General features: G+C 45.6%; 1 protein-coding gene across 1 annotated transcript in view; it reads right to left on the reverse strand.

Annotated features, from left to right (window-relative positions):
- Positions 1–21,877, reverse strand: part of Wdfy4 (WDFY family member 4) — a 238,370-nt gene that overhangs the window by 119,255 nt on the left and 97,238 nt on the right. Inside the window, exons 29-36 of the mRNA XM_051141818.1 lie at positions 21,292–21,461; positions 19,137–19,262; positions 14,429–14,593; positions 9,002–9,160; positions 7,168–7,406; positions 5,793–5,914; positions 3,610–3,795; positions 1,862–1,998 (exon numbers count right to left, since the gene is read on the reverse strand). Of these exons, the coding sequence (XP_050997775.1) occupies positions 1,862–1,998; positions 3,610–3,795; positions 5,793–5,914; positions 7,168–7,406; positions 9,002–9,160; positions 14,429–14,593; positions 19,137–19,262; positions 21,292–21,461 (1,304 nt within the window). The remainder of the gene's footprint in view (positions 1–1,861; positions 1,999–3,609; positions 3,796–5,792; positions 5,915–7,167; positions 7,407–9,001; positions 9,161–14,428; positions 14,594–19,136; positions 19,263–21,291; positions 21,462–21,877) is intronic.

Genomic DNA, 21,877 nt, shown 5'->3' on the forward strand with positions numbered 1-21,877 from the left:
TGCCTTCAACCTAAAGTAACCTCCCTGAGCCCATCCCCAGTGTCTCCCAGTGTCCAGGATGCTATTCTGTTTGCCAATGCTTTTCTTTTCTGTGGGTGTCAGTAGATGGTGATGTGCTTTGTATTTTGGAATAGTTTTAGATCTGTAGAAGAACCGAGGAGACAATACAGAGCATTCCTGTCTACCTGGCTCGCACCTGACTTCCCATGATATAAACCAACACTATATGTTCTGACAGTGTATCTGCCAAGAAAAAAGTAGTGTTTATTACTGCTATAGTTTGAATACAAATTATCCCTCATGGGCTCATTGTGACAAGCACTTGGTCATTGCCTGATGGTGTTATTTAAGGAAGTTTTAGAAACTTTGGGAGGTCTGGCCTATCTGAACAGTTCTTCCTTATCACACATTCTCGCCTCCCATGGTGTTCTGCCTAAGCACACGGACCGAGTCACCGTGGGCTGAACCCTTAGAAACCACCAACCAACACGACTCTTTCTTATGCCAGGAGCAAAAGCAACTTCTCAGCCTGTTCTGAAACAGGGACATCTGAAATCGAGCGGGCAGGAAAGCAACATCCGCTGCTGTGAAGAAAAATGGCTGGCCAGAGTGCCAGAACACCCTGAGCTGGCTTCTGGAGGACAGAAGAGAGAGCAAGTCCCCAGCCTCCATCCAGCTCGCATGGCCTTCAGCAGAGAAGACAACATCACGGTTTGATCACAGAAGGCACTACAATGGGGCCGGGGGCAGGTTGGAGTCCAAATAACATCTATCAAAGTAAGTGACGCCTATGACATCAGCCTTGACTCCAAGCTCAGCTTCCACGTCAGGAAGCACACATAATCTCCTGAAGAGGAGAAGAGGTACGAGAAATGGCAAATCCTACCTCATATGTCTCACTCCCAGGAACAATTTACCAGCGCTATAGAGCTGTCAGCACTGACATGATAAGGAATAACACCGAATGAATAATGCTTCCTACAGTTACCAACTCCTTTAATTACAAGCCTCTTCTTTCCAGAAGAGAGACAGAAGATGCGAAAACACCAATTTCATGCACTCGTGCCTGAGTAATGTCTCCATGCTGCTTTTTCCAGATGGCGACCTCCTCACTGGAGGGACTAATGATGTGGGCATATTTAGGGAAAAACCAATAACGGAGTCTTTAACCTTCAACAACAAAAAGCGTGTTATACAAAATGTTCCTTGGGATACATTAGAAAATATCAATTACATTGCTCACTGAGGTGTAATCAGCTGTAATAATCAAAATTAATTTTTAAAAATAATTAAACAGACCCCAGGGCAAATAGTTGATGCTCTTATCCTATGACATCACAGTGTACATATGTACCTGAGAACCGTGCCTTCTGGTAACGACAAAGGCAGCGCGTGGAAATGAGTGATGGATGTGGGGTCTGAGGGCTGCCAAGTTTCAGTGCAGTGCGGAATGGGGAAGCCCTCTACTCCCTCCTTCCAGACTCTTCCATGACTGTTCTTTAGTTTCCTTGTCTGTGGCTGGTTCTGGGTCCAATCCAAGTAGGTGACACCAGTGTAGGGAAGTCTAGTTGATTTTCAAATTTTGATAATGCTCTCCTTGTTTCAAAATGAATTTATCTTTTAAAATGTAGGTGTTCCAAGAGCACCTGCTTTTGGTACTGAAGAACAACCCAGAACAAATTCCAGTTAGAGTCAATTTTAGATCTTGCTTATCTATACATAGCCCCAACTGGGAAGCCATATGCACGTCCTCAAGCATTCACAGGTCCTGGGACTTGATTACCAGACAGCAGAGAGGAGACACCACAACTAGAGTTTGAGATGCCTGAGACATCTCCCAGGACAAGGCTTCCAGGCTCACCTCTGCTTTGCACTCAGGGTCCTTTGCTGGCCGTCCTGGCATCAGTCTCATGGCTGAGGACAGACTCCCACTCCACGAACTCACTTTGCTGTGGTATGTGACACTTGAGCGACTGGCCAGTGACTTCTTCTCAGATGCTGTGGGAAGAAGTAGAAAAATGTCAAAGCTGAAGTCGAAAGAAGAGCACACACTCGTTCCATAGCTGGCTTGGCTGGCAAAAGGCCCTCTAGGGCCAGGGTGCTTCATGCCTTCTGTCAAAGAGAAGCAGCCCATGCTGGGGCTCACACTGCCGTCTTCAGATGTTCCTTGCACTAAGAAACATATGTGGCCTGTGGGGCACCTAGTCTTGTCCAAACTCCTGGCTCCATGACTTGTTTGTATCTAGTGAGACATAAAAACACATGGTGACTTCCCAGAGTTAATAAACCTCAGTGTTCTCATAGTACGAAATGGAGATGGAAAGAATTCGGCGCCATTGGGTGTCATGAGAGTGGCCTAAAATAATGAGCTTCAAGGACCTGGAACATTTAAAGTGTTCAGTAGATGACTGCTAGCCAGAGAGAGCTTCAGAGTCAGTCTCAGCACTGTATCCCTCTGTATCTGCATGGGCATAAGTGTCTTAGTTTATTGCATTTCTCTCTGGCATACAGTCTGATATTGTGACTCTAAATTATATGTGCACATGTTGCTATAGCTTGAGTGTGCTCCCTCCAAAAGTCATGTTGTAATAGCCCTACTGTGATGCTAGGAAGGGCCTTTGGGGAAGTGGCAAAGTCATGAGGCTTTGTCCTTATGGACGGATGAATGCCTCATAAAGGGGCTGGAGAAAATGGGCTTGTGCTTTCTCTGCCCTTCCATCCCCTCATCCCTTGGAGGATGTCACAAGGCCTGACTTGGAAGCAGACAGGTCCCCTGCCAGACAGAGAGTCTCATACATCCAGATCTTGGACTTTAGTTTTTAGAACTCTTAAGACACTCACCTTCTGTTATTCATAAACTATCCAACATGTGCTTTTTTTTTTTTTTTTTTTTTTTTTATTCAAGAAGCACAAGTGAGCTAAGATAAACATATGCACATGTATCTTCCAGGACAATTTGGAAAGCCAGTTAGAGAAGGGCTCTAGATGTCTGGGCAGTAAGGCAACAGACACTCAAACATACCTATCTCTTGAGGAACTGTAAACTTCTGTGATGTTGAAAGACTTTAAAGAAGCTTATGAAATTTGAACCTCAACTCTACCACCACCACGTAAAATTAAAATCTCTTTGCTGAATTGGTTAACTATGAAGGCAAACTGTTTGGTCACTACCATGATAATATTTTAAGGATAGTCATTCACTTCATGAGGTGACAGCACATAGCCTGAAGCTCAAGACTACTGTATAGCTTCGCACAAATTTTCAAAGCTGACAGGTGATCATCAGGGCCAGACCTAGTGCTCCAATCTCCCAAGCCAGAGCCCTGAACAAGCGACCAGACCCTCTAAGAGACTATTGCAAGCTGCCTGCTTGGTTGGTACTTCCAGCCTTCCTTTTCCCCAGCAGGCAAATACAGCATTCATCCTCTGTGAGGACACAGAAGAAATGTTTCAATGATGAGCATCACACTAACCAAAAGTATGAAACAGAAAAGGCCCAGGCTCTGAACGGAGCCCTGTAGAAAAGGTGCTGGCCCCAAGTGGAACCTTGGAAGATCTGGCTTTATGAGACCCAGGAGTTTTCATTACTTGACTTGGGTGGACAGAGACCTAAATAATGCTGCCAGGCTCTGAGCATCGTCTCCTCCCAGAGTGGGGTGACCTCTTCGATCTTCACTTCGTTTTCGCCAGCCTTCACAGAGAGATCAATCTTGAAGGCATCTTCTAGCGTCTGTCGCTGCTGAGCCACCAGCTGCTGCCAGAGCACACGCACTGCCTTCTGGATGTTGTGCTGGACTAACAGAGAGAGAACACAGCGCAGTGAGGGTGGCCTCCCCCAAAACAGGGCCAAGAGGCCACAAGACAGAATATCACTTCTTGATATCTTGATCACCTCGACTTTGCAAGATCTCCCCCCACCCCAGAAGTCAGTGTGTAAGAACCAAAGCTACCAACATCCATGTAAGCTAGCTTCTTCCCTCTTCTCATGTCTAACTACCTCCCCCCAACTCCTGCCTACCTCTCATGCCCAAATCTAGAAAACAGGATCAAAGGATGAAGGACTTTCTCTCTAATTCCCAACTCTGTCTGATACCAGTGGCATTTCTTCTGTGACTCCTCAGTAGCAGAAGGACTACCCTGAGCATCTCCTCCCAACCTTCTTAGACATGTTGTTCTCTGTGGGGAATGGAGCCCACACACAAGGCAGTGCCCAGGTAGACCAGTTATCTTTCCTAACACTGGATCCACTTCTCAGGCTCTGTCCTTCTCAGTGCCCTGGCTTATCTGAAACCTAGACATGTCTATAGGCCAGCTGTGCCCAATACACTGAAGTCTCTAGTCCCTTGAACTGTCTGAGCCCGCTCCAGTCTTTTTTTTTTTTAAGATTTATTTATTTATTATTATGTATATAGTGTTCTGCCTGCATGCACACCTGCACAGCAGAAGAAGGCACCATATCTCATCATAGATGGTTGTGAGCCACCATGTGGTTGCTGGGAATTGAACTCAGGACCATTTGGAATAGCAGCCAGTGCTCTTAACCTCTGAGCCATCTCTCCATCCCCACTCGCTCCAGTCTTAAACCACTGGTCTCTTTCCTAGTGATAACCCTATAGAGTCTCTCCCTCTCCTCCTCCCTCTTCCTCTCCTTTTCCTCCATCTCCCTCCCTCTCTTCATGTGGGCATGTGTGCAGGTGCATCCAGATGTACAAGTGTGTGGAAACCAGAGATCAGTGTCAGATGTCTTTATCACTCTGCCTTACTCTACCTGAACCCGAAGCAGCTTACTGGCCTGGCTAGACTGGTTGACCAGTAAGCCCAGGGTTCCTCCTGTGTCCACCTCTCCAGTGCTGGGATTACAGGTGTTTACCACTGTGATCTGCTTTTTACATGAGCAGTAGGGATCAGAACTCATAGCCATGTGCTTATTCAGTAAGCATTTTGCTGACTGAGCTACTCCCTAGGCCTAGGGTCATTTTGCCAACCCAACAAGAATGAACACCTGTCCCACTTATACCACATTCCAGAGTCTGGCCATGCAAGCTGTAACAGACACTGTGTCTATATGCAGTTTAAAGCCATAGGCTTCTGAAACTGGAAGGACTTAGGAGCCTCTCCGATCATAGCCCACTGTGATCATCCTGATGTTTTATATTACAAGATGACACAAGGCAAATGGCACAGACTTCAAATCAAGCAGCAGAAGCTTGGGTCTTCTCAATCAATACAGAATGCAGTCCTAAAATACATGGATGAGATTACGTGCCTGCATGTGTGTATGTGTGTGTGTATGTGTGTGTGTGTGTGTGTGTGTGTGTGTGTGTGTGTGTGTGTGTGTGTGTCATAAACTGGAATTCTGGGGAACAAAGGTGAGAAGTAGTGAGGTACTGGTTTGAACTAGTTGAGATGGCATGCCAGTTTCAACTTAAGAGTGAGGATACAGAGGATTGAAGTAAGGCAAGTTTTCTCTCTGTCTTTTTATCCATCCCTCTATCTTACCTTTTACACCTCCATCCTCCCACTCATCCATTCTTCAATCCTCCATTTATACATCTATCCCCTCATCCATCCCTTTCCATTCTGTTTTGAGCCTACACAGATCACTCCAATGTCTTCCTCCTCAGCTTGCTGTGCTTTCTCACTCCCTCTAGGATGGTCCCCAGTTCTTCCTGACCTCTGGGTGTTTCCTTCATATTAGTTTCATGCTTCACTTGGGAAAGATCGATGGGAGAATAAGCACCACAGCTGTGGCTATCCACCCCATTCCCACAGAGGAACCCAGCAGAATGTACCATCACTCAGACTTGGAAGGCCTTCCTCCTTCCTGTCTTTTGCTTCTTCATTTGGAGAAAGGAAGACATGGTGATAAGGAGTAATTCTGGGCTTTGGCTCCAATCCAAATCCTTCAGGATAACTAGGAAATGAAAGCAATTGCACTGTAAACTCGTTTATCAGGACCATGCCACGTTTTGGTTTTTTGGTTTGTTTGTTTGTTTGTTTGATTGATTTAGAGAGGTCCTTTTATTCAAGTGATTATACTTATAGTTTATACTGGCATAAATATGATGGAGACAGGTCACATTGGACATGGTGGTAAATGAGAATAATCATAGGACCCTAGCAGTAGAGGCAACAAGTTTAAGAGTTCAAGGCCAACCTCAGCCACATAACAAGTTTGAGGCCAGATTAAGTTACTTCTCAAAAATAAAACTCAGAGCAGGAGAGAGAGGGGTGGGAAGCTGGGCATGAGTGGTGTTAATCCTAGCACTCAAGAGGTTGGAGCAGGGGGATTGCGAGAGTATGGGGCAGTTCTACATAGTGAGACCCTATCTCAAAGACAGAAGGAAGGCTAACATCCTGCTGTCTTTTTCTTCCTTTACTCAACATGGCTCTCTGGATGAGAAACCACTCTGCAAATCAGAGTTCAAAAGATTCCAGAATCTGAAGCTTTTCAAAACAAAATGGGGCCATGAGTAGAAAATTCTACACTTAACCTCATGTGTGGTTCCCAATAGAAACAGAAACAGTGTACAAAATTATTTGCAGGCCACACATGTAAAGTATATTTAAAATAAATGAACATGATGTTTATTTCTAGGTACTATCCTCAATGTATTTTATTACACACACACACACACATACACACACACACACACACCATAGATTCAAATGGGGCTTCCAGAAAGGGGGCTGCAGTTGGTCAGTGTTTCTAAGCAAGTCTGTTTGTTGGTATTGTTCTGAATCCCACACATATTGTGTGTGGTTTTCTACAAAAAAAATTATTCCTAACTTGTATGGCACATTGAATTATAAATTTTTTCCATATTAAGATTGCATTTATCAAATATTAATGTTTCTGAAATCTGGCTATATAAAAAAAATCAATGTATACACTTAAAAGTTTGCATCTTCTGCCTCAAAAAATGAAATCAATTACGTAGCTTAGGATTGTGGAAATGAGGTAAATTATTAGTTTTTTGATGCCTCTAGTTGCTCAGTCACGTGAACTTGGGGCAGGCTTGGCTATCAAGCATTGCACACAACTTCAGCTATTCAGCTAAACAAAAAGCTTCTTTTGTTTACCTTGACCTGCACCAAGTACCTTCCCCTTCTGTGCCTTGCTTTTCTGCACTGGCACTGGCACAGAGAAGAACGCCCCCTTCTTACCTCCTTGCATTCAGCAGCAAAAGACAGTGCATGAGGCACAGAATGAAGCTGACGTTGGAATTGTAAGTGGCAAAGATGATGTCCCAGTGCTCCTGTAGGAAGTCCAGGATGCTAAGGAGGCCAAGGCACTCAGACAGGGACTGCTGGGGCTTGGAGAGGCAGTGAAGGATGACTTTATTCAAGCTGCTGTACAGCGCACTCATGACAGTGTCCTTTTGGGAAGATGGGTTCTCGATGGCCTGCCCCATGGAAGCAAGATGCACAAACGAACTCTCAAACAGTTTGCCATTTTACACACTGCCCCAGTTTACCACAGAAACAAAGGTATCAGAAACTTACACGGTCAGAGAAGCTTGCATGTATAGTGGGTAACAGTTAATGTCGAGAGACTCACAACTGGTCAGTAAGAGGAGACTATGTGGCAGTTGAGTGCTCAGCCCTTCAAAGGCTCAGGGAGTACATCATAAGAGGGGAAAGGAAGACTGTAAGAGATGGGGGATGAAATGTCTCTTGGCATGATGTAGATATTGCATCTGGAACTCAAAGCTGCCGTGGCTCCTAGCACATGACCTGTACAGGGCAGGAATGCCCACAGACATTCCATCATAGATGGAGGACAGTCTGAAAAGGTCTCATCTCTCCCAGATTAATCTAGGCAGTCAGTGGTTGTTGGGAAAGGAGGAGCCACATTCCTCAGTGGTCCATGACTCTAGTCAAATAAACTGTAAAAAAAAAAATAAAGTGGCCTTAAAAAAGAAGACATGAAATGAGTAGGGGTACTTGGAAAGAGGAAATTCAGTAGGAGGGAGAGACAAGAAGAATGGATAGTTGGGAAGACTGACAGAAAAAAAATGCATGGAATTGTGAATGAATATATATTTAGGTGACAGAATCTGAACTATCACTGCATCTCCACATCCCTGAGCCTCTGTCTATTGAAGAGAAGAATCAATAAAGGCAATTCGCAGAATTCAAGAGGAAACTCATATCAAGAAAAAAGACTAAGAGCTGACCACAGCCATACTTTGGAAAATGGATTTAGTAATACCAGGCTTCTGAAACCCTGGTGAAGTGGCTGACATTCAATATATGAAAATACATTGATAATGTCTGTGTTTTTTAAGAAGGTGCATTACTAGTAATTACAAAAGTAATTAACAACAGTCCCAGTATTGTTAAATGTTATATACATATATAATATATTTAAATGTATCACTTCACTTAAATGGCATGACATCATGAAATAGACTATTAGATGACCTCACGTTAGGGAGAGTCTGAGGTCAGAGTGGTTAGATGGTCAGCAAGGGTCAAGCCCACCTGAAACACCTGACCTGTGCCTTTCTCTCCCATGTCCCCTAAAGGAACGGGAGCCAACAGACTTTATTCACTTCACGAATAACTCAGAGGAGGCCGCAGTGGGTCAGAGTACATAGCCTTAGTACAGATGGCTCCACACGTCCTTTTGGCCTCGACAGGACACAGGTCAGTCACAGGCAGTTTTTCATTCTGCTGTGAAGTTCCATTTGCTTATAGCCTGCTGGTAGTTAGGGTTCGTGTTTTCATCATTTCCCTGTCTGCACCTCTCAAACCACAGTTAAAGGCTGTGGGCACAGAAGGCAGAAGGCAGGGAGGCAGGACTGGGCCTGAGGGACCTGCCCTTCGGGGTATGCAATGACTATCAGGCACACCCTGGCCTTTCAAGGGCCTCCCCTTTTTTTCCTATCTATCTTGGATTCTATTTCAACTCCCAGGCAGAAGATCCAGCTGAACTAGGAAGACTCCCAGTCCCCCAGCATTGGTCTCCTCCCACCCTGGTGACACGGCTTCTTACCGCCATGATGTGCTCTATGATGAACAGGAGGATGTGCCTGGGATCTGATGAGAACATCCCACTGTACAGCTTCTCGACCAGCTTCTGGGTGAAGTAGGAGATGCTAGCGAGGGATGGGGCGGTGGCGGCAGCAGCAGCTTCTGTGCTTGCCTGAGGCTCCTTACTGCCTGGGTGGGGTGAGAAAACAGACTGAGACTAAGAATCTGATGGGCTTCTTCACCCCACAGTCTACAAACCCCTGTTGTGACCATGTCCTAGTCACATGTGTACCCCAGTGTTCTGCAGTGGAGTTCCTGGTAGGCACACAGAGAACACATATTTATTCAAAGCAAATTGACCTTAAATAAGCCAGTTAGTGATAGAGATCAGGGGATGAGAAGACAACCAAGAGAATGTTTCTTCTGGGGGTTCTTTGACACAAAAATGAGAGAGTTGAATACTCAAGGCAGATGAGAAGGGGGCCCCAGGCCATGCCATCATGGTGGACTCACATTCAGGCTAGTTTTTAGACAATTTGACATGAGCTAGAGTCATCTGGGGCTACAGAACACTAACCATGGAATTGCCCCATAAAATTGGCCTGTAGGCAAGTCAAAGGGGCATTTTCTTGACTAATAATTGATGTGCAAGTGCCCAGACCATTGAGAGTGGGAGGACCCCTGGGCCACTGGGTCATGGGTTATATCAGGCAGCAAACTGAGCAATCCACGGAGAGCAAGCCAGTAAGCAGCATTCCTCCATATCTCTTTCTGTGTTCATGTTTTGACTTTTCTCAGTGATGGACTGTGTAAGCCAAACAAACCTTCCCCCCTCAAGTTGCTCTTGACCATAGCCTTTTACCCCAGTATAGAAAGCAAGTTAGGATAGCTAAGGAAAGAGCCATAATGTAAAGAAGACAGCCAGATTCATTCACACAGCAGGTAGCGTGTTCATCTCGGTGTGTGGAGATCTCAGATGACTCCTAGAACCATCCTGAGTTATCCGAGGCTGTCCTGTAGCAGCCCAGGTCCCCAACCCAGTCTCTGCCATCCAGAGACAGAGTCAAGATGAACACTAGGTTGCCATGTCAACACTCTGCCTATACCGCCCCTACCTCCTCTGTGCCAGATACAAAGAAGACGACACTAGCCAAGTTTCCACACTGTGTGGCAGGGGACAATCCTAGAGGCAAGCTGTGTCACATGGGGTTTCCATGGCTCAGAAACCACTGGTAGGAAGAAGCCTCAGCTGCCAAGAGTGAAGCTCTCAAGTGTTGAAGGATGGTGATGGTTTCTTCATCCAGGCCTTTCGTTCAAGAAATGTTTGCTGGACAGTGACTCTGTCATCTGCGATGGGCAGGTGTATCAGAGAAACACATTTCTGGAAGTAATGAGTCAGGTTTCTAATGAAGTCAGAGGACTCTGGTTTGAACTCAGAAGACGGAGTCTCTGGCTCGTAATGGCCCAACTATGACAGAGGTGTCATGAAAAATAGCAAGTTCTGTGACAATACTCGTTGCTGAAGATGCATACAGAAGTGGACATCCCAGGCGACACTCAGCCTGGGACCTTGGTGTCCCACTGAGCTGCCCAACATTAGGAACAGACAAGAATGCAGACGTCACTCACCTCTTAGGGTTGGCGTGCTATCCCCACGTGTGACATGGAACATATCCATGGTGGAAAGTAGGACTTCAGACTGGAAATCTCGCTTCTGCTGGCTGGTGGCGCCATCCGGAGAAGCCTGAAAACATGGCCCAGGACTGAGATGGCAGCCATTGAGTCATCATGTCCCCTAACTGACCACACATCTCTTTTCCTGGCTAACCATGACTGCCTGACTCAGAGGCACTGAGCCATTTTCCTCTGATGACCTAGCCACATTGCTCAGGAGGTGATGCCTTCTCCCACAGTGAAGAAGCAAGTCACAGGAGTTCACAGCCACCAGCCACCTGGCAGGTATCTCATGGTGAAATTGACTCTGGGATATAGCATGCCACTGCCCCTAGAGACCAGAGCTGAGACCATCCCTGAACAAGCTTCTGCCCCTGAAGTCTGCTTCTCTTCCTCTTCTTCTAAATACACACCCACAAATCACTTCCACAAAATCCTCACCTCAGGCTCTGCCTCTTAGGACCGCACATCTCTTCATCTATTAATCCACCAAGGCCTGAGGTCCCCAGGCCCCACACAGCATCACTGCAGTACTAAAGGTCAGTCTCCCAATAGCCAGTCTTTGGTCTGGGTACCCCCTGTCCTTGAGGGCCAGTCCCCTCCCACTTCACACAGTCCACCAATGCCCCTTTTAACCTACCTCCAGGAGCACTTCCAATGGCAGCCACTGCTTGGGGATAGGTGCACCGAGCAGCAGCTCCCTCAGGAGGACTTGCATGAACTCTCTCAGCTGCTTCAGAGCTGTCTGGGACTTGAAAGAAACTTGATAAGCCCCCACAGCACTGTTGGCTTCAGCAGAGGCCCCAGGACTGCTGGTATTTCTAGAAGACTCGGATATCACCTCCTGGAAGACATTTGACACACCAGCGTGGTTGGGCCCTGCCTGGAAGCCTTTGCCCACATATCACTGTTCAGTGTGGCCAGGACCCAGCTCCTACATGAAAACCTGTTCTGCAGAGACCTGACACTGGCCTGGGGCCAAACTGCTTGAAAGGTGACGACAGCTGTCTGAGATGTACTTCAAGAGCCACAGAGTCAGAGACCAGCAAGGAATTGTCTAGAAGGCCATACTGAGCATGGTGATGTCTGAGTCTGGGACTCAGCTCCTGCCCTGAGTCTCCAGCCCTCCACCTGTCCCAGCCCTGCTAATGCTGACAGCACCCTTGGGTGAGAAAGACAGAAAAGCAGTGCTAGACGATTTCTCCCAGATCTCCAAAGCCATCTGGCATTTAGGTTCTCAGTGAAGATTTGTTTTTGTTTTTGTTTTTGTTTTTAAAAAGGCAGAGCTCACTCCCCTAGATAGCCCAGGACAACACAGAGATGCCAAGAGGCCAAACGACAGACCCAAGGACACATGGCCAGGGACTCTTGACTCCCGCCCTGTGAACTTTGCACGTGCCTTCATCTGTTGGCACCTCCCTTTGCTCATTCATAAAATTAATGCAGCCATTCTTAATTAAGCCATAAAATGAATTTAATAGCACCTAGGGAGGTGGTGACTGCATTAATTAGCTCCATGCGGCCTCGACTGGAAAGATGCCATATAAATTCACAACAAATGGAAGGCTTTTGGCCACTGGCTGCCTGCAAGAAGAGGTTCTGTAGCATTGTCTGTGCAACAAAGACCAGGCAGGGCTGGCTTGGGTGAGGTGAGGTGCAAAGAAGACTACTTTAGGACTAGAGCAGAGGTCCTAAGATGGCACCTCCTTGGCCCACTGAGATGTTTGTTGGCCTAAGAGATGACTTTGTAGAGGGAGGGACTTTCTTCCTCTACTTCCCTTCCCCCAACAATGACAGGTGACTGTGTGGAGGAAACCTCTTGGGTCAGAGTGCAATTGGCTAAACTGCCCTCCCCAAGTCAGCAGGTGCCAAACCTGGCCCAGACACAAGCTGAGGTAGCTCCAGGGGCACAGTATCAAGCCACAGACTTTGGGGGGCTGGTTCGCTGCCTAAGATCCACCGAGGAGGGTAAGAGCAGCCTAGAGGACTGTTCTCCCTGCTCAGCCCCAGTCACCAGGCCAATGCATGTGGGTCTCTCCCAGCTGCAGCCAGATATGGCTTCTTTGGGTCTCTCTGGTATTTTCACTCTTTTCTAGTGAGTTACTTGAGTTTATATGAATTATAAAACTACTGTGTGATCACTTTCTCATTTTTCATGCATCTTCTAGCCTTTGTATCTAATCTCTTTATTTAAACTAAATAAAGAGTGCTTGTCCCTTAGCATTCACGGGATGTTGATTCTAGAAACCCCTGAAGACAACAAACTCTCCAGATGCCCAACTCTGTTATACAAAATGATAATGTATTTACATAGATCCTCCCCAAATTCCCCCCCCCCACCGACCCTGATAGTTCATCGTCTCCACATGGGTGGCAGTGCTTGGTGTAACATCAATGTTATTAAAATGTATTATTTATGGAATAATAATGAAACAATCTGCACATGTTAGGGGCAGACAAAAACATGTTTAATGTCTAAAAGTATTTCCACCTGAGGCTGGTAACACTCTCAAACACAGAGCCCGTGGATGCAGAGCACTGTCCTAATCAGCTGCTTATTTTAAGCTGACCATAGCGGAAGAAAGACAGGCTTGGGGGACTGCCACTTTTCATCCCGGAAAATGTAGTATTTCCCACTCTTGCCACTCTTTGGCCAGACGGACCTCAGGATCCCAACACTCAGCTCAGGGACACAGAGTGACCTTTCGTTTTCTGCATCTCTGTTTTCCTTTGGGTTTCACAAAGCACCGGGTTCAGGCCTGTACACCAGGGCTCTCAGAAGGTGAGCATTGTCGTCATGGGCACACCTCTGGAAGGGGCTGGTTCAGGGCACTTCTCTCGCCCCACTAGCATTTTAGCATGTGTTGATGAGTCACTGCTCCTCGCCCAACTCTGTAAAAGTCAGGGGTCATAGGTCCTGCTTCCAATATGCCCTCCTGGCTAAAGCTACAATCTGCAGACACCAGGGCTCCCTCTGGGCCTCTGCTTCCTAATCAACCAGGGTGGGGACTGAGGCGGAGATGTCTGCCCTTCTTCCTGTGTTTGATCCTCTGCCTTCAGATCTTACCTCCTGCTTTCACCCAGATCTCCAAGGCTCTTGACCCAACCGATCCCACACAACTGACTCACCCCGCCCCTCCTTTGACCTTCTGGAACTTGTCCTTTGCCTCAAACTCATACATCTTCCCAAAGCCCCCGCTCTACATTGGCAGCAATCAAGATACAAGACCTCCTCTTCTAGACCCAAGCGAGTCCTTGCGTCCTCTTTCTTCTTGGTCCATATGGCTCTGAGCTGGGCCATCACAAACCTACTGCCCAGAAAAGACCTGGATCAAACCCAAGGGGACCAAAGACAAAAAACTACTGAGAACAAATGGTGGAAGAGGACAATGGTTCTACCCATTCCCTGTCTGTGGCACAGGTAGCAAGAGGCCCCTGGCATGGGATGCTAGTTTCCCAATGCCAGGGTGGTATTTATTCTGTATATATTTGAACTTGAACTATGATCAAATATCTTGTGATTCAGATTTCTGACAACTAAAACAAATGGACACACAGACAAACAAAACCTGGACTCTGGAGCTGAAACTGACCTTGAGCTGCAACCTCGGCCAAGAAAAGGGAAATTGCCCACGTTGTTTATTCAGTGTTCAGTCAAGTTGCTTAACGTGCATTTTAACTTTGGGAGGCAGGGAGGTACTCAGTCCTTCACCCGTGAAGGGTGCTGATGTTCATAGCTGCTTACCCTGAGGTCTCAGAGCAAGGCAAGTCCTACCTTCTGGGTTTCCATTGGGAAAGTGATGATGGCCAAGGTCTGGAGGAAGTCAGGGGTTCTCCATGCTGGGTCCTGGGGGTAGGAGCGGTGCACCAGACCGAGGAACTGAAGAATACTGCTGGGGAGTGTCTGATCACAGGCACTGTCTGCTGAACCTGCTGGGGGCTGAGGACATGCTCTGTGAGACGTGGCATGCAACGCAGCATACAGCAGCAGGACAGAGGAACAGGGGGCGTTGCCTGAGAGGCGAAGGAGCTGAAATCTAGGCAATTACCTTCTAGAGACTCCATATGACATGCTGCTGTCAGTTGCCTAAGACAGCTAGGCAGTGGCAGGTGCTGGTCACAGAGCGGCTGTGGACATTGTCCTAAGTATTTCACACACACACACATACCTCTTCCCTCATCCCAAAACCTAAAGAAATAGGTCCCATATTTACCTCCATTTTGCAGTTGAAAACACCAAGGCCTGGAGAGGTTCACTCTCATCAAAGAGCACGCAGTATGTGAAAGTCAAAGAGAGCAAGCCTTGGAGATCTGCTTAAGTATGCTGCATGCGCACACTATCCCTGCACTAATGGACTTGGCATACTGGGCTCAAAGAAGAACACACCTATCCGTGCTCAGGCGAAAGCTAACTCCCCCAATAGAGACTCCACCCTGACCCACACTGAGGCCTACCTTGTCGGAGTAGGGCTTGAAGAGGCCTATCCTTGCCAACCAGGAGCCTGGCATGTGCTGTGCAGTGCTGAGCTGATCCTCGGGGCCCTACCTGGCCTTGAGTTTCCTCTCACACTATGGTCTTCTCTCCTCTGGTCCAGGCTACACAACTGAGCCCCCTCCTGAGTCCTGACTGAGTCCAGCACTTTCCTAGTCCAGTTCTCTTGTCTCACATACTCAGCTGCCCAACTGGAGGTCATCCTGATCCCCAGGCAAGACAGTTGGCCACTATTTGAAGTCTTGCTGTTCTGGCAGACACCTGGAACTTCAAACTGACCAACCTCGACCTGAGGCTCATTCCTTGCGTAGCCATAGCAGCACAGGGAACCAATGCTCAGCCTACTCCACATGACTCATAGGTAGGTATTAGACTGTGTTTCTCATCCCTCTAAATGTTTACCATGTGTAGAATCTTATCTGCTGAAATAGGTGAACACCACCTTCAAAGCAGGTCTGTTTGTTGTGTTAGAACAGTTATTGAGTGTTTTTGCCCCATTACTTACATGCTAAACTAATATCCTTAACATGTGAATATAATATGCTTGCTAATACATTGTAAACATTTGGCCTTATACTTTCATTTCCCTTAGCATATTTTACAACCACTTTTTTTAAGTTATAAATGAGCATACATTGTCACTTTTTTTGGCTTTATTTTTTTTATAACATTGGCTAGATAGACAATAGATTCCTTATGCTGCATGTAGAAAATGTACATCTCAGATAGCCTATTAGTTCTCCAGTAGAATGGGTATTTAGGAGAGATTAGGAATGTAAATATGTATTTATATGTACATATATACACACACATATATGTACATATACATGCTCATCCTAATGGACATTGAGATAATACCTAAGAGATCTTTAAAAATGTAACCACATGAATTCTGGGAAATTACAAAATTGAACATACCAAATATAACAGTCTTAGAAAGTGACATAAATAAATCAGGATACCAATCAATATATCCAAGATAGCATTCTTAAAATAAATCCACGGGCCCTCGGGTTCTTTAAAAAAAAAAAAAAATAGAAAAAAAACTGAGGTGGAGAGAAAGTACAAATCTCAAACCTGAGAGGGAGAAGGTGGGAACTACCATGCAGAAATGAGTTAGAAGCGATGAGCTGCCGAGTCCCTCGGGGCCCATGTGTTACATGCACTGTTAAAGGGGTTGGAAACTCTGGAGTCATTGGGGTTACCTAGGAAAGGGGGGTTGTGGGACTTGAGGTTCTCTGTATCCTGGCCTTGAAGTGTGAGGTTTTGCTCTCTCACACATTTCCACCATGAACTGCTATCACAGCCCTGAAGCAATAAGGCAACTAACTCATCACCAGCCAAAGGCTCTGTAACTAGGAACCAAGATAAACATCTTAGCTTTGTAAGCTGGTCATCTTGGGGTTTCCTTACAGTAATAGAAAGCTGACTATACAGGGACATTTATGGAAAAAGGATAATAGGGTAATTATTTTTCAGTGTCAATGGTCAAGAAGCCATCTAAAAACCCAAAGAGGCCACCATTCATGGACCCAGGAAACTTGCATTCAAATGGCTTAAGAACTATTAAATTTAACATCTTTTTTAATATAAAGGAAAGTCTATATTTATTTATTTATTTATTTATTTATTTATTTATTTATTTGGTTGGTTTGGTTTCTGAGACAGGGTTTCTCTGTGTAGCTCTTACTATCCTAGACTCACTTTTTAGACCAGGCTGGCCTTGAACTCACAAAGATCTGCCTGTTTCTGCCTCCTATAGTGCTGGGATTAAAGGCATGTGCCACGACACTTGGCCTGTATTTTATTTTAAAACTAGCATGATATCAATATCAAACCTAACAATGACAAAATGGAAAGAAATCTCAGCCCAATAGTATTTATAAATGTTCATGAAAATCATAAATGAAAATTTATTACTAGGACAGAAAATGTATTACTATTACTAGAAGTAAGAACGCTCGGGATTGAATGAGGTTTTACAACAATGCAAAGAATGCTGTTGATGGAATTTTATCACATGAACTGATCAAAAGACATAAGCATGTGATCACTTAACAATATGCCCAAGACAAAAGTGAAGAATAGTTATTCTTTAAAAGGGCAAAACATGTGCCAGGGAGATGACTCGGTTGGTAAAAACACTTTGCTGCAGGCACCTGATGACCTGAGTTCCATGGGCAAGTCCGTGTTAAGAGTCTGATAAAATGGCACACATCTATAGCCCCAGCACTCTACAGAGATGGGAGATACAGACAAAATTGACCAGAAGCCTACGGATCAGCCTGCCTGGAAGATGCAGCTGCTAACAGCAAGAAAGATCCTCACTCAAACGAGGAGGAAGGAGAGGACTAACAGCCCAGGTTATCTTCTGGCCTCTGCACATGTGCCACGGCATGCACATGCTTGAACATATACACACTCGTGCAATTTTCAAAGTAAATAATTTTTAAGTTAAGAAAAAAAAAAAGGCTCGATGCCTTCTCAACATAGGCACGCAAGAGAGAGACTCGTGAAGCTTAAATACTATGTTCTTTTCTTTGTTTTTTGTTTCTTTGGTGTTTTGTTGTTGTTGTTGTTGTTGTTTTTATTTTTTTTGTTTGTTTGTTTGTTTTTGTTTTTTTGGTTTTTTTTTTTTTTTTTTTTTTTTGGTCTAATGTTAAAGAATTCATCAAGGGAACCGTTATCTACGCTGCCACGTCACTGAGTTTGTCTGCACAAGATTAGTGCTGGAGTGAGCATTAGATGTGTGTTGGGTGGCTGGGGAAGGGTATTCAAAGCCTACTGAAATGTTCCTGAGAAGTTCTTTCAAATGAAAATGCATGAGGTGTGCTTAGACCCTCAATATATACCACAGAATTTGCACCCAAGAGGTCACCAAGCTAGAAAGTAAAGATGTGCACTACAGATATTTTATAAAAAATAAACACACCAAGCATGTGTCTACTACAGATATGCATGTCTCATACATATATGAGTCTTACATTTTCCTACTTTATTGAAATAAAAAATAAGTCTATAAAATACCAGAAAAATGAGAGGAAAATTGGTTTTGAAACTCCATCCTTTGTAACGACATGGTGTAATTTCCTAAAGGTGCCTGCTGGTTATTCCACTATAGCTCACATGGCCATATCTGGGGGTGGGAGTGAGGTGTTAGATGATTTTTAGGTTTGGATTTCTATTTTTTTGCATGTGAAAGACAATACTTATACAGTGTTTGAACAAGAACAATGAAGTCTCCTCACAAAATTAGGGCTCCCGTCAGGCTTGGTGTCTGCAGAATAAAATTGACTTTCTCCTCCTCTGACCCTTGCTCATCTGTTCCCAGACCCAATAACTTTCACCTCTCACAGCTGCCTCAATGTCTAAAACCATCCCACCACCCATTGCTCATGGACCTTGAAGGTCAAAATCAAAGGGTATCTGCACCAAAAGGCTCTGTGCCAGGCAACACATTTTCTCTGAGGCAGGCCTTTACCTCACAAGTATCTCTTAGGTAAGGCCACCTGTCCTGATGCAGATGAGTCTCTTATAAAGATGAGCACTTTTGTCTCCTCAGAAATGTCCCCAGTGAGGAAAAACAAATGCTTAAAGAAGCAAGGAGTAGGTGTCTCGTGGTGATAGTGCATAAAGTGCCTTGGGAACCATTAGGTGCCCCATGGTAGCATTTGTGTCTTATAAGAAGGAAAAGAGAGACCCAAGCTAGCACAACTGCTCTATGTCATCGTGTGGTCCCTTCTGTCACACTATGAGATGGCAAGCGGTCCCCTCACCACCATGCTCACAGACTTCCCACCCTTCAGAACTGTGAGCTAAATTAGCCACAGTTCCCTGCAAATCACACAGTCACCGACATTTTCTATATAGCGGAGCCTGGACTGATATGTCAGCATTACTGGGAAGCTTCTGGAACAAAACAAGCCAATCTTTCCAAACTCTTCCCTGTTGGAACCTTCTAGTAGCACATTATATAAGGAACAGACCTTACCTGGCTCATGATGGCTTTCAGCATTCCCAGGAGCAGCAGGGAACCTTCCAGGCACAGCCCCGCCTGGAGGACTTCTTGCTGGTGATGTTTCTGTAGAAGCCACTGAAGCATCGAATCTAAGCTCTCCTTGTGGAGAAAGAAGAGACATGAGTAGGCCTGCCCACCAAGGTGATTAGCTCTAGGAGAGTGCATCCCGTTTTTCCAGAGGTCCTCAGTAGGAAAAACAAAAGAGGACAGGAACAGACTAGGTCATTAACCCCACAGGATGGTGCATTAGAGGCACACACCTCTAAGAAGATGCTACGTCTACCAACAACTTGCAGTTCTCGGGGCTAAGGGTATAGAGCAGGGGGCAGCACATGTCTAGCATGCATAAGGCCCTGGGCTCTAGTCTCGAAAGTGATGAGTGTCTCAACCAAGTCCAGTGGGTATGGTCAAGGAAGCCATAGAAGGCTCAAAGGAGTCCAAGGTTGAGGGAAAGAGCAGAGAAGGAGCTGGTTGTACAATCAGGAGGCCTGATGCTGCCCTCTTAGTAGCTCAGCCAAGCTACTCAACCTCTTGATGGTTCAATTTCCTTCTCTATGAAGTGAAAGCTCACATTATCTACTCCCACGGGATTGTTTAGTAGTGAAGTAGAAGACGTAAAACATCTCTTACAGGCCTTCCACTCTTAGATGTTTGTTTCTCATAATACAGAGAGAAATAAAAATACCGGTCTCAATAAACTTAACACAGCACACTCAGAACTGTGTGATGAAGTGATCTGCATGCTATTTGTGTCTATCAAGATATAGATCTAGGGCTGGAGAGATGGCTCAGCTGCTAAGAGCACTGTTTGCTCTTCCAGAGGTCCTGAGTTCAATTCCCAGCAACCACATGGCGGCTCACAACCATCTACATGCTCTAATGCCCTCTTATGGCATGCAGGTATACGTGCAGATATAGCACTCATATACATAAAATAATAAATAATAAAATCTTTAGATATAGATAGGTAGGTAGATAGACAGACAGACAGACAGACAGACAGATCGATCCAACCCATAAAATATGAGCCTAAGAAATGGGCTAGATGTTTTATCTATGCCTTTTCCTGTTCCAATTCAGTTCAGTTCAACTCAACTAAAGACTAAGAAATGATTCCCAGTTCTGCTATTCCTCAGGTACCTGGGGAAAGGAGTCAAAGGTCAGCTCTGTCTCCCATTTGCTCATCCACAGGCTTCAGGGCTATGTAAGGTGCAACGTGGCAGGATGGAATTGTCTAGGGTTGTCAGCGGGAAGTGGCAGGTAACAGCAGGAGAAAGGAATAAGGGCACGTGACAGGCATGTGACATGTGTGCACATAGCAGCCAGGCGTCTTGCTGTGGCTATAACTCAGCAGTTATAGTAGGAAGAGCAGATAGGTTGAAGCCAGCTGGAGAGGCTAGTCAAGTAATCAAATTGAAGGAGCCTTGATGCTGGCTGGGGTCGGCACCTGACCTGGTAGGTGTGAAAGCCCAAGAAGGCTTGAACCAAGTGTAAGTAAGAGTGGGTGATTGGTGATGTGGTGCACTAAGTGTGGCCTCCTCTTTGGGGAAATTTAGCAAAGAAGTTCCTAAGAGTAAGAAATGGAGCAGGAGTAGGCAAGAAATGTGAATTAAGAAACAGTTTCCAGTCTAAGTGAGGCATAATTGGACACACTTATGGTCTGCAGGGGAAGTCAGTGGAAAAAAGAGAAGCTAAAAGGAGGAGGAGGAAAACGCTGTGCATGGTGAGTGAGTCGGGACTGAAGGAAATCGAAGACCTCCTCTCTTACTGACAATGGAGGAGGAGGCACCTGTGATGAACAGACCTGAGACCTAAGGTGGGGCACTGGAGCCAGACCAGCCCTAGCTGTGTCCAGAAAGAGGAAGATCAAATGATCATGTCACCTATGCTAAGAGAGATGGTGGGAGGTGGCAGCTAAGAAAGTCACTGGTGCTAATAGCAGGGAATTTAAAAGCAAGGGGAGGGGGACGGGGAGTGGGGCGGGTACAGGATATGAGAGAATGAGGCAGGTTAGACATGGTTCCAGTTGGAAGAAGTACAGGGATTGAAACACTTAGAGAGCAGTCATAATCATGTGGAATTGGAAAACCAAGTACAGCCCTCCTCCCCAGGGGTGCACAGAACGTACTCTGGGCCCATCAGTCAGCTCTGTAAGTGGCATCTGGAGGAAGAAGGAGGACACGATGAGGGTCACTTCTGGAATACGAACATGGCAGGCCAGAAAGTCATCCAAGACCCGGAATCCAGGGAGCAGGCAGGGGCTCTGGTCAGGCACTGCAGGGCGGCTCTTCAGGTTGTCTGTTGATGATGTAGGGAAGCCACAAAAGCCCGATGAGAACAGTTATTGATACCAAGACTACATACTGGCCACAACACAGAAACACTGGGACCAAACAGGTTTCATGTGCTCTTGCCTCATGGTCATTCCTGGCCAGTTCTTAGCATGCTCATCCACTCATTCATTCATTTACTCATCCATCCACTCATCCATACATTTATTCATTAATCAAAACCAGATACTAAACGTCAACTATGCAGAAAGCAATACGGCAACGCTATATTGGGCAGAGGGCTATCATACTTCAACAAGATGTACAGATTCCAGGCACATAAGAAGCTGACAGTGTAGTGGGGAGGGCTGACATAAAGCACTTCATATATATTAATATGTGCTTATGAATTATGATGGGCATTAGAGATATGCCATACAGAAA

Source organism: Acomys russatus, chromosome 3 (genome assembly GCF_903995435.1).
Source record: "Acomys russatus chromosome 3, mAcoRus1.1, whole genome shotgun sequence".
NCBI classification, from domain to species: Eukaryota; Metazoa; Chordata; class Mammalia; order Rodentia; family Muridae; genus Acomys; species Acomys russatus.